At 39.4% G+C, this 12038-nt stretch overlaps 1 protein-coding gene across 1 annotated transcript; it reads right to left on the reverse strand.

Annotated features, from left to right (window-relative positions):
• Window positions 1-1322: 1322 nt before the first annotated feature.
• On the reverse strand, window positions 1323-2270 carry OR2D2 (olfactory receptor family 2 subfamily D member 2). Its single transcript, XM_006163436.1, has one exon. It carries the CDS (start codon window positions 2268-2270, stop codon window positions 1323-1325), a length of 948 nt encoding a protein of 315 aa, XP_006163498.1.
• Between the last annotated feature and the right edge of the window lie 9768 nt (window positions 2271-12038).

Genomic DNA, 12038 nt, shown 5'->3' on the forward strand with positions numbered 1-12038 from the left:
GGACTCTCTTCTTTTAAGTATCAGGTATGACCTGCTTGCTATCCCTTTGTTATGATACAGTTGTTAATAGAACTTTGTGTTCTATGTTTTAGAAACACAAATGAAACGCTGAAGGAAGAACAAGTTCATGCTGAAGGCCAAGAGAAGACTTCATCTGTTGGCCCTTTGGATCCATCCTCTAGTTTTTCTCCTGTTGTTTGTGCTTCCAAATTGTTGCTGTCTTTTAGAATTATACCTAAAGACTCCCCTATGGCTTCTAACTGGAATACAATAGTAAGAGATTAGAAGGTGATGGAGAATGAGCTGGAAACCTTTCCTCCTGTGGCTTTCTCATTTCTGTATAACTTAAGTCCACAGTTCTGTCTGGTGCCCTTTGGATATAGCTCTGTTCTTCAGGTTCCAGTTCTCTGCTCTTGGTCCTTCAAGCCTAGCATTGATTATAGCATCTCATTCTTGCTAACCCTGAGCTATGTCCCTATTACTTGCTGGCTTCCCAAACCCTACATCCACCTTTATGAAGGTGGATTCCTAATCCTTGCATTTCTCTAAGAAGTGTGAAAAGGACAGCAGAGCTCATATACTCATATATTCTGCTACATTGCACCCATGTTCTTCCTTATCCTCCTTAAACACACATACAGTTGTACACATGTAGCACCTAGTTCATAGTGAATGATTAAGTAATGCTCGTTAATTATTAGATGATGCAAACAAACTCCGAAATAACAAGAGATAAAGGACTTGGAGTAGGATTTGGAATAGATTGATAACAATGTATTATTTAAAAGATAGCTTTTGCAGTGCCCAGCAGGTGGCATGGTGATTAAGGCACTGTACTCCCACATGGCCAACCACAGTTTGAGATCCAGACCTGGCAACTTGAAAACCACACTGGGTGCATGTGAGTGAATGCTTAAAATCTCAAGAGAAGAATGGAGGAGAAGAGATTGCAACATAGCCATCCTTTCTGGGGTGGTGGTGGGGGGGAATGATCACTTTCCCTCTCTCTGTCTCTCTCCAGCTCTCTTCAGTGTGTGCATGTGCCTTATGGCAAAAACAACAACAAAAAGATCATTTTTACAAGGTTTATAAAATGTGAATGTTTCTCAGGAGATTTTATAACTCTTAGGTACCAAAGGACCAACCTGAAAGAAGTAGATCCTCTTTCTTATTACTCCTGGAATTATTTATCATCTTCTTCTACAAAGGAAATGCTGGATAAATGTATAAGGCCCAAGGATGAGACTATCATTAAGATTCCTAAGGAAGAGGACTATCCTGCAGGCCTCACAGATAGGAAGTCCGCAGAGTCTCTCTCACAGTCAGCAGGAGATTCCACGCCTGCATGAGAAATTCTTTGTGGCTATTTTCCTCAGAGCTCCCTTCACATCCTTGTTCCTCAGGCTATAGAGGAGGGGATTAAGCATGGGGGTCACCACTGCATAGAAAACAGAGACCAGTTTTTCTTGCTCTTTGGAAGACTTGGGTGTCATATAGGTGACAATTGCTGATCCATAAAAAATAATGACCACCAGGAGGTGAGAGCTGCAGGTAGAAAACGCCTTGAGCCTCCCTGCAGCTGACTTCATCTTGACCACAGTCACTATGATGCGGCCATAGGATACCAGAATTAGGGAAACAGGTATGAGGAGAATCACAACACCCATAAGGAAAATGGCCATCTCCGAAGTGTGGGTATCTGTGCTTGCCAGGATCAACAGTGCAGGGGCCTCACAAAAAAAATGAGCAATACTGTTGCTGCCTCGGTAGGGTAGTCTCAATGTGAAGGTGGTGTCCACCACAGACACCAGAATGCCACTGGTCCATGATCCTGTGGCCAGCTGGACACACACCTTCCAGGTCATGATGCTGGGGTAGTGCAAAGGATTGCAGATTGCCACATACCGATCATAGGACATCACTGCTAGAAGGGCACACTGTGTACATCCAAATATGAGGAAGAGAAGAAGCTGAGCTGCACAACGAGTGAAGGAAATGACCTTCTTCCTGGAAAGTAGGTGGACTAAGGCCTGAGGAACTATGTTGGTAGAGAAACAAAGGTCCGCCAGAGACAAGTTGCAGAGAAAAAAATACATGGGTGTGTGCAGCCGGGAGTCGGCATAAACAAGGGACATGAGAAGCAGATTCCCAAGCACAGTAACCAGGTAGACACCCAAGAAAAGGATGAATAGCAGCTGCTGGGTGTGCAGGTCATCAGAGAGTCCCAGAAGGAGGAACTCTGTTACCCGTGTCTGATTTGTCTGTCTCATTTGTCTTTCTTTTTGGTAAGAAGTTACTATATGCTAAACATAAACATGTATAACCTACAAAATTATATAACTCAGAGTTGCAGAGCTTAGTAAGTGAGCCAGTAACTTCCCAAAATTTCAATAAACCTTAATAAGGTCTGTAGAAGATGATCATGCTACTCTCGTTGGAGCATTTTCAGTGCCGCAAAACAATACTGTAAAAGACAGTGCCTTCTTTGTTGGTGTCCATCTGACAAGTGTAGAATAGAGTAAAGAAATCATGTATTTTTTATTCTCAATTTCACACTTTAAATAACACAATAATAAATAGATAGATCTTATCTATAAAGTCATGCTATTTAATTTCAGTGTATTAGCAACTAAACTCCTGAGTCTTATGTGCTCTTGTCATATCTCCTCCGTTCATGATAGTATAGATTTATATTTTTAAGAGAGATTTTTGCTATAGAGTGCATGCACTTGCCAAAGAAACAGAGAAAGAAAGCAAGAAGTCGCTCCTCAGTGAGGATGGGCCACACTACAATCCCTTCTCCTCCATTCTCCTCTGGGATTTTGGGCACATATGCACACATGCCTGGTGTGAGTTTTAAGCTGTCAGGTCTGGGACGCAAATCACAGTTGGCCATGGTGGGAGTTCAGCACTTTAAATGCTACGCCACCTGCTGGCTCTGGTTATAACTATTGACCATTGAACTGATAGGTGCCTTAGCTTTTAAGTGATGCTACTTTGTAGGTAGAAGTTAGTCTAGTCCAGCCCATGTGAGAAAACCCAGCTTATAAGTCTTACCTTAGCTATTGACTCCTCACTCTATTCCTTACTCCTTGGAAATCCTTCCATGGTATCTTTCTTCCAGGAATTCTATTATCTTAGGCCAATGTCACCACTGATGACCAATCTGGAAGAAATCTGAACTAATGTCTCTAAATCTTTTTACCACCAAATGAAGGATCCTGTAAACAATTTCAAATTAATATTCTACTCAAGAAAATCTGTCAAGACAAAAACATTTTCATATCAAGTAATACAAATGTAATAGCTACACAATATCACCCCTATCCCAGGTAAATAGAGGTATAGATGTTGATTCATTTTTAGAAAAATAAAAACCAGTGCCACCAAACTCTAAAATCTTTAAAAGGATAAAAGACTCTTAAATAATGACCTAAAAAGGAACTCCATATCCCTCTTTAATATCTTTATTTCAATTTTGTTTGCCTATGGTCTATGTTTTGAAGATGATATATTAATTTTAAAACTCTACTTGTTTCAGGCCAGCAGATGACATGATGGTTAAGCCCCTAGACTCCCACATGGTGGACCACGGCTCAAATCCCAGATCTGATGGCTTGAAAATCACACTGAGTGTATATGTATGCATACTCAAAATCCCAGGAAGAGATAGAGGAGAAGGGATTGCAGTATGGCCATCTCCCCTGGGGAGGGATTTCTCACTGTCTCTCTTTGTCTCTCTCTGACAAGAGCATATGCCCTGTGGCAAACAAATAAACAAAAAGTAGTTAAAATAAAATATGTATTTAAGTAACATATTGACTCAGGTTCCTTTTTACAAAATTCAAATACCATAAAAATGTGAGTGAGGCCAGCCCCATGGTGTTGTGGTTAAGCACCATACACTGGAAGCTGATCCCTCATGGCCTACTGCAGTTTGAATCCAAGTCCCTGTAGCTTGAAAAACAAGCCAAGTGTGTGCACATATGTGCTCAAAATCCTGACAGGATAGGGACCAGCAGTTAGCGTAATGGCTATGTCACTGAACTCCATGTAGCCGACCACAGTTCGAGTCCTGGACCCAGTGGCTTAAACTCACGCTGGGCGCGTGTGCGTGCGTGCCCAAGATCCCGAGAGGAGAATGGAGGAGAAAGGATTGTGGCGTGGCCATTCCCCCGGGGGTGATTTCTCACTTTCTGTCTCTCTGTCTCTCTCTTTCTGGCGAGTGTACACACCCTATAGCAAAAACCTCTCAAAAAAAAAAAAAATCCTGACAGGATGGAAAAATGGAGCAAAAAAGAGTGCAGTGTGACCATGCCTCATGAATAATCTTTCTCAGCTGTGATGAAAGAAGACACAGATCATGAAACTAAGCACTTACCACCAAGTTGTAAGTGAGGCCTACACCCAGTGATTACCTTAATGAAAGGGCAGTCACCGAGCGAGTATTGCTATGACCCTTTCTTCACTTGGCTTATAACTGCAAGTTTTGGTAGGGAAAAAATATTCTCCATCCAGGAACATTTTCCTCTTTGATCCACACATTTTCCTCATCCACCATTCCCATTCCCTGCACACAGACATAAATGCACACAAATACACTCACACACAGCCTATCTTAGATATGCATATCATCTTGTACTCACCACCAGCACAGCTCTTCACAAATAATATTAAAATTGTCTATCCTTCTCTGTGACTGTAAGATGTTCAAGGGCAGGAACCACATCTGAGACATCTTTATACACAGCAAATAAGATCAATGTGGTATACAAAAATTTGGAATACGTATTTCTTTTTTTTTTTTTTTTTGAAGAGGTTTTTGCTATAGGGCGCATGCGCTCACCAGACAGACAGAGAGAGACAGAGAGACAGAAAGCAAAAAATCACCCCCCAGGGGGGATGGCCACGCCACAATCACTTCTCCTCCATTCTCCTCTCGGGATCTTGGGCAAGCATGCACACGCGCCTGGCGTGAGTTTTAAGCCACCGGGTCTGGGACACGAACCACGGTGGACTACGTGGGAGTCCAGCAACATAGCCATTACGCTAACTGTTGGTCCCAGAATACGTATTTCTTGAACTGATTTGACCTGAATCAAAAATAGCAGGAGGCAAAGAGATGAATGAGTCAGAGATGAGTGTAACTTATGGCTTGTCAAATGATAGGGGCTTTTGCCAATCCCAGTATTACAACTTTAGAATACAGTACCCCTAGCCTCTTCTGATTTTTTTTTTTAAACGTTATTCTTCCACACAAATGTAGAGGACAAAATGTTTCCCTCGGTCACTGTGAATCTGACTCCAGGGTCAAGAAGATTGTGTAAGAAAAGTATGTTTACTATCAACACTTCTGTCAATTTATTCTGCTTTTTTTCCAGATTTAACAAGAACTTGTGAGTTCATTTCTCTAAGGAAACATGTCATGGATATGAAACAGGATACAAAATCACAGAAACATACCTTGGCTAAGCCGACATATATTTTAGGAAGAGGAGACTGAGATTCCATAGGGGATCATGAGAAAAATGCTAAATTTCCCTTCTGATTCGAAGATCCTTGTGCTTAAAACCACTATTTCTTATCTCCCAAACCCACTTGCTATCTTTCAAAACCAGTTCAACAGAGGAATCTCATCCAATGAATCGATATTGATCAATACTTTATGGAAGCTCTGCTCGTGTCTCCATAGGGGGAGGACCAAGATCCTTCAGAGGAAATTTCACATTTAATTGTGGTTTGATACCGTAGATCCACTGTGACTGGATCTATTGCAGAGAATTTAGTCTTAAGAATAAGATTATTTGCATAAAATTAGTTGAATTTAAAAAAAAAGAAATCTCCAAAGAGATTAAAACCAATTCATCCCCAATATATCCCTGCATATCCCATCTTTGTTCAACTCACACCTTCTCTTTGCCTCCCTCTGATAATCTTACCGATATTTTCTCATCTGGGAGAGGGGAAAAAAGATTAAATTAGCTCAGCCAGTAAAAATATTCTTCCATTGAAGGGGAAAGTGCTACAGATGTATCTGCTTTAGTGGGAGCAGAGTGGAGACCGCAGGCAAACAGCTCAATGAGATCTGATGTCAGTACCAAAGTACATCCTCCTACACACACATCCAAAGGTGTTATCGTTGACTTCAGGGTATATTGTACAAGTGAGGTGAACCAGAAGGGTACTGGGAGCAGTCTCTGGAGTGGCTGAAGTGCTCAGGAGAGTTCTGAATCCTTAGGGAGGATCCTGAGCTGCTTTTCCCTTCAGAAGGTTCCCAAATGGTTATAAGAAGGACAGAAAATAGTTGTAGTCACATCTCTGTTTCCAGGGCCTATCACCAGTTTTTCTTACACGTCTTCTCTTTGGGGAAGCATTGTTTTGCTGTAATTAAGTATTTGGTTTTTGGAAGAAAAAAACTAGGTCACAGCTCCAGTCTACTATACATTGTCTGTATGATTTTGAAAAGGTTCATTATTTGTAGAAGGTAAATGTGATATGCCTTAGTAAAAAATGAATGAATATGATTAATATAATGTCTGTACATGGTAAGAGCTTAATAAATACAACCTCTGGTTATAAATCAAAGCTGAGGACTGAGATCGTAAAGTATCTGAGTTTTGGTAGATGTTGTACGATTGACATTGTTCAAGAAATCTATACATTCGGAGAATCCTAAACTGTCCAAATGAAAGGCTGAAAACCAAAGTGCAAATCAGCTGCAAAGAGGAAACAAAATAAAAAGCTAAACAAAACACTTGAAGCTGAGCTGGTTGTGTGGTGAAATTGGAGACCAGGGTCCTAAATGAGAGCTTCTGGCAAAAGCCGCACCATTTCAGGAGTGACAGCTCCTGAATGACCAGCACAAGAGAAAGACCAAATTGAACATGGACACTCTCACAAAACCCAGTTGGGTAAAATATCCTATTTGGTTCAGTTACTTAATTGTATAGTTAAAAATCTTCCTCTTTTGGGCCAACAGATGGCATGGTGGTTAAGGCACTGGATTCCCACATGGCTTAATGTAGTTCAAGTTCCACACTCGGTGGCTTAAAAAATCACTCCAGGCACGTGTGTGTGCATGCCCAAAATCCTGAGAGAAGAATAGAGGAGAAGGGATTTGGATGCGGTCATCCCCCTAGGAGGGTGATTTCCCACTTTTCCTCTCTTTTTTTTTTTTTTTTCTTTCTCCAGTGAATGCATGTGGCTTATAGAAAAAGGAAGTCATATCTTTACTGATTTTTCTGTCACTTTGTTTTATATACTGAATCTCTGCACTCTTTGGCAGAAATTGAAAGATTCAAAGATACTATAGTAGGGAGGACAAGTGTAAATACCAGAGACTGTATGGGAGAGGGGCTCAGAGAAGAAATACTTAACAGACACAGCAATGTAAAGTTTTCTGTGGAAAATTATGTAGATGGCAATGTCCTTCTATGTGATTGTCATGTACTGCATGCATACTTTGAACGACCATATTGTGTGCTATAGAGAAGTACAACAATGAAATATAAATAAAAAATTAAAATTACTAAGAGTAATTCATCAAAATACATGTGTAAATCTTATACTTAGTACATTTTTGTTAGTCACTTTGTTTTGAAATAACTAGCTTTTCAAGGAAACTGAAAGAATAATGCAAAGAACCCTTCTATTAGGTCATCAGGAAAGTCATGACATATTTTTCGATGTTTTTCTATGCAAACATATGTCATGACTTTCCTGATGACTCAATACATTCTCTACCCAGCTTCTCCAATTATTAACATTTTACCACTTTTTTAATCATTTATCTCCATTTCTACATATATTATTTCAATAACTTGACATAAACTATAGACATGATGCCCAGAATATATTTAAAAATTTCTAAAGTTTAATTTTTAAAAAGTCAGAAAACTCCAGTTTTAGCAATGGGCAGAAGAACATGAACTTTTAATATAGGAAAAACAAATAGCTAGTTAGTATAAGAAGAGGTGCACAGCATAATTAGCCACCAGGGTATGTAAATTAAAGCCACAGTGAAATGCCACTGGTCCTCATCAAAAACAGTAAAATGACTGAGGATGTGGAGCAATTTACATTGCTATTTGGAAGTATATTTGAACACTAAGCTAAATACATAAGACCCAGAAATTCCACTCCTAACTACATACTCAATAGAGATGACCATTTATAACCACCAAAAGATATGTAAAAGGATGTTTATAGAAGGTTTATATGTAATAGCCTAAACTGGAGAACAACACACATTTCCATGGATGATAGGAAGAATAAATTGTATAATTAATTTACTTACAATTAAAATATTTTTTAAAAAATGACCTACTGCTATAAATGAACTACATCTACAAATGATGTACATGTAGATGAATCTCACAGAATAATTTTTAGTAAAGAAGTGAGACATATGGGGGATGGCAAGTGGCATGGTGGTTGCTGGATTCCCACATGATCAACCATGGTTCGAGTCCTGGACCTGGCAGCTTGCTCTTTCGCTTTCCCTTTCTCTCTCTGTCTGTCTGGTCAAATTGAAAATAAATAATAATGATAACAAATGAAATTAAATAAATAATATTTTTTAAAAAGAAATGAGACCAAAAAAGTGAGTACTATATGATTTCACTTATTTGAAGCTCAAGAACAGACAAAACTTGGGACCAGCAGTTAGCACAATGGCTATGTCACTGGACTTCCATATAGTCAACCATGGTTAGAGTCCCAGACCCAGTGTCTTAAACTCACGCCGGGCCCGTGTGCGTGTGTACCCAAGATCCCAAGAGGAGAATGGAGGAGAAGGGATTGCAACATGGCCATTCCCCCTAGGGGGTGATTTCTTGCTTTTTATCTCTCTGTCTTTCTGGGGAACACACATGCCCTATAGCAAAACCCTCTCCAAAAAAAAGAACAGACAAAGCTAATTTATTATATTTTTAGCATTTCAAATAAAGACTGCCTTTGAGAGCAGTGTTGTGGAGTTGACTGGGAGCCTTTTGATGTGCTGTGCATGTTACAGATGCTGACCTACCTAACGATTCTATAGGTGTGTGTGTGTGTGTGTGTGTGTGTATACATACACATACACACACATATATATGCACGTATATATATACATATATATACATATACACACATATATATAAAGATTTCTTGAGCTATATTTAAAATTGGTGCACATTTCTGTAAGTAATACCTCATTTAAAAGGAAAAAGAAAAAAATGGAGTCAAGCATTGTCTTATTTCATAATTGTGTTGCATACCTGAGACTGAGTACTTTTTAAGGAACGAAAGTTTCTTTGACTCACAGTTCTGGTGACTAAAAAGCCTAAAGGCATGATGCTGGCATCAGGCTGGCTGCCAGAGGTAGAGTGGCTGGCCAGCATATGCAGAGAGAACATGGTCTGTCTTTTGTGTGTGCCTTTCTCTCTCATTCTCTCTCCTTATAAACCCACCAAAAGCCAATCATGGAGGCCCTAAGCAAACCACCCAATCACTAAACTCTTCCCAAAGGCACCATGCTTCAATGCAATAATTGGATTAAGTTTTTAATCATCTTAATCCCATTACAATGTTCAACACGTGAATGGGGGGAGTGGATATTCAAGCTATAGCAAACTTTCTTTCTTTTTTTTTTTTTTTTGGAGAGGTTTTCACTGTAGGGCGCGTGCGCTCGCCAGACAGACAGAGAGAGACATAGAGACAGAAAGCGAGAAATCACCCCCCAGGGGGGATGGTCACGCCGCAATCCCTTCTCCTCCATTCTCCTCTCGGGATCTTGGGCATGCACGCACACGCGCCTGGCGTGAGTTTTAAGCCACCGGGTCCGGGACGCGAACTGCGGTCGACTATGTGGGAGTCCAGCGACATAGCCATCATGCTAACTGCTGGTTCCCAAGCTATAGCAAGCTTTTGATCCAAGTTTCTGGAGGGGAGGACTGAGTTATGGGTACAAATTAAGAAAACAATAAATAAAATAAATGTATCAATAAATGGACAAGAAGGGCTTTGAAATCACTATAGTAATATCATATATAGAGAAATATAATTAAGCAATTTTCTACATCTGAGAATCAAATAACAACAACAAAAATAAACAGGAGAAATTAATACTGAGTATGTAGAAATAGAAAGTCAGAAAAAGAAAAGACTGAGAGTACAAAAATAGAACAAATCCAGCAAGAGCTTATTATCTCTGATAAAAACACATTTAAGGGCTATCCCATAGCCCACTGATTAATGGAGTCAGATCCAACATGGCCAACTGCAGTTTGAATATTGGTCCCTGTGACTTAGAAAACATACTAGCCATATGTGTGTGTCTTCCAGCATGCCAATGGGATCGAAAAATGGGGAGGGAATTGTGAGATCATGCCCCTCTCTCTATCTCTGTCTGGTGAGAACATGTGCCCTCTGGCAATTAAAAAAATACTTAAAACTGATGGGAAATTTTCCTATAAACGGTGCTATTTGAATATTTTGGGGAAAAATACTGAAGTGGATCCCTAACCTACTCCTGTCACCAAAATTAATTCCCAAAATGTAAATAGGTAAATGAAGTCATACATGTAAGTAAGCTATGAAAATCTTAGAGGTGAAAATGGGTGTTTTTCAAAAACCAAACATTTTGGGGCTGGCAAATGGCATGGGTTAAGGTGCTGGACTTCCACATGGCTGACCACGGTTCAAATTCCAGATCCAGGGACTTGCTTTCTCACTTTCCATTTCTCTTTCTCTCTGTCTCTCTGGTCAATTTTTTAAAAAAATAATAATAATAAATAAAATTAAATTAATAATTATTTTTTAATTTCATTTTAAAAATAAAAATAAAAAAATAAAGTATAACTTTTAACAACAGAGGCCTTTACATAGTAACTCAAAAATCAGAAGTCATAAGGGAAGAGACTTACTTGCCTTGTATAAAACATATGTGTGATACAAATAGGCATTTTCATATAATTTTTTTGTGTGTGTAGAGAGGTTTTTGCTATAGGGGGTGGGTGCTCTCCAGAAAGATGGGAAGAGACAGAGAGCAAGAAATCATTCCCCGGGGGGATGGTCACACCACAATCCCTTCTCCTCTATTCTCCTCTAGGGATCTTGGGCACTCACACACACATGCCTAACGTGAGTTTAAGCCACCGGGTTTGGGACTTGAACTGCAGTCAACTACATGGAAGTCCAGCGACATAGCCATTATGCCATCTGCTGGTGCCTATTTTCATGCAATTTTGATGGGCATGTAATTTAATGCAATTTTTAATGTGGAAATTGACGATATCTATTGATATTTAAAAAGAATACATAGTTAGACTTAGCAATTAGGCCTCAGGAAACCCATCCTTCAGATACATTTGATAGAAGAACAAAGATATGGGTTTAAAAATGTTCATTGTGGAATTGTAGTAATGTCTAAACATAGGCAACAGCTCAAATGTCCATTAACATAGATATAGTTAAATAAATCATGGCATATTTATACGATGGAACATCTATTCATTATAATGAGCTAGAGTTATATGTGCTATGAAACCAAAATTTAACTAAAAATAATGTAACACCAAGCCATGACCCAATAAGATAATAATAATCAAATAAATACCATGTACCTAATATGATGAATGATATTTAGCTGGCATTAAGTTGCCACTTGGACTATAACTGGAGAACTGACAACTTCAGAGTATTTCTTTGAATCTCACATGTTTATACTGCCATCTGATAACTCAGTTCTTCCACCATTTTTTCTCTTATACTTCTTGGTCTTCTGATGACATGGATATATCAGTTTGAGTCCCAGACGCAGTGACATGAAAATCACACTGGGCATGTGTGCATATATGTCCAAAATCTCAGAAGAATGGAGGAAAAGGGATTGCAGTGTGGTCACTCCTCCCCCCCACCCCCCAGAGATGGGGGATTTCTCACTCTCCCTCTCACCGTCTCTCTCTGGTTCTCTCCAGGGAGCATACATACACTATTGCAAAAAACTTAAAAAAAAAAAAAAAAAAAAAAAAAAAAAAAAAAAAGAGAGGGAGGGAGGG

Source organism: Tupaia chinensis, unplaced genomic scaffold, assembly GCF_000334495.1.
Source record: "Tupaia chinensis unplaced genomic scaffold, TupChi_1.0 Scaffold142134_1, whole genome shotgun sequence".
Classification (NCBI taxonomy): domain Eukaryota; kingdom Metazoa; phylum Chordata; class Mammalia; order Scandentia; family Tupaiidae; genus Tupaia; species Tupaia belangeri.

Bases quoted from the DNA above. Each gene is read 5' to 3' on its own strand.
- OR2D2 (XM_006163436.1), bottom strand. From the start codon at position 2,270: ATGAGACAGACAAATCAGACACGGGTAACAGAGTTCCTCCTTCTGGGA.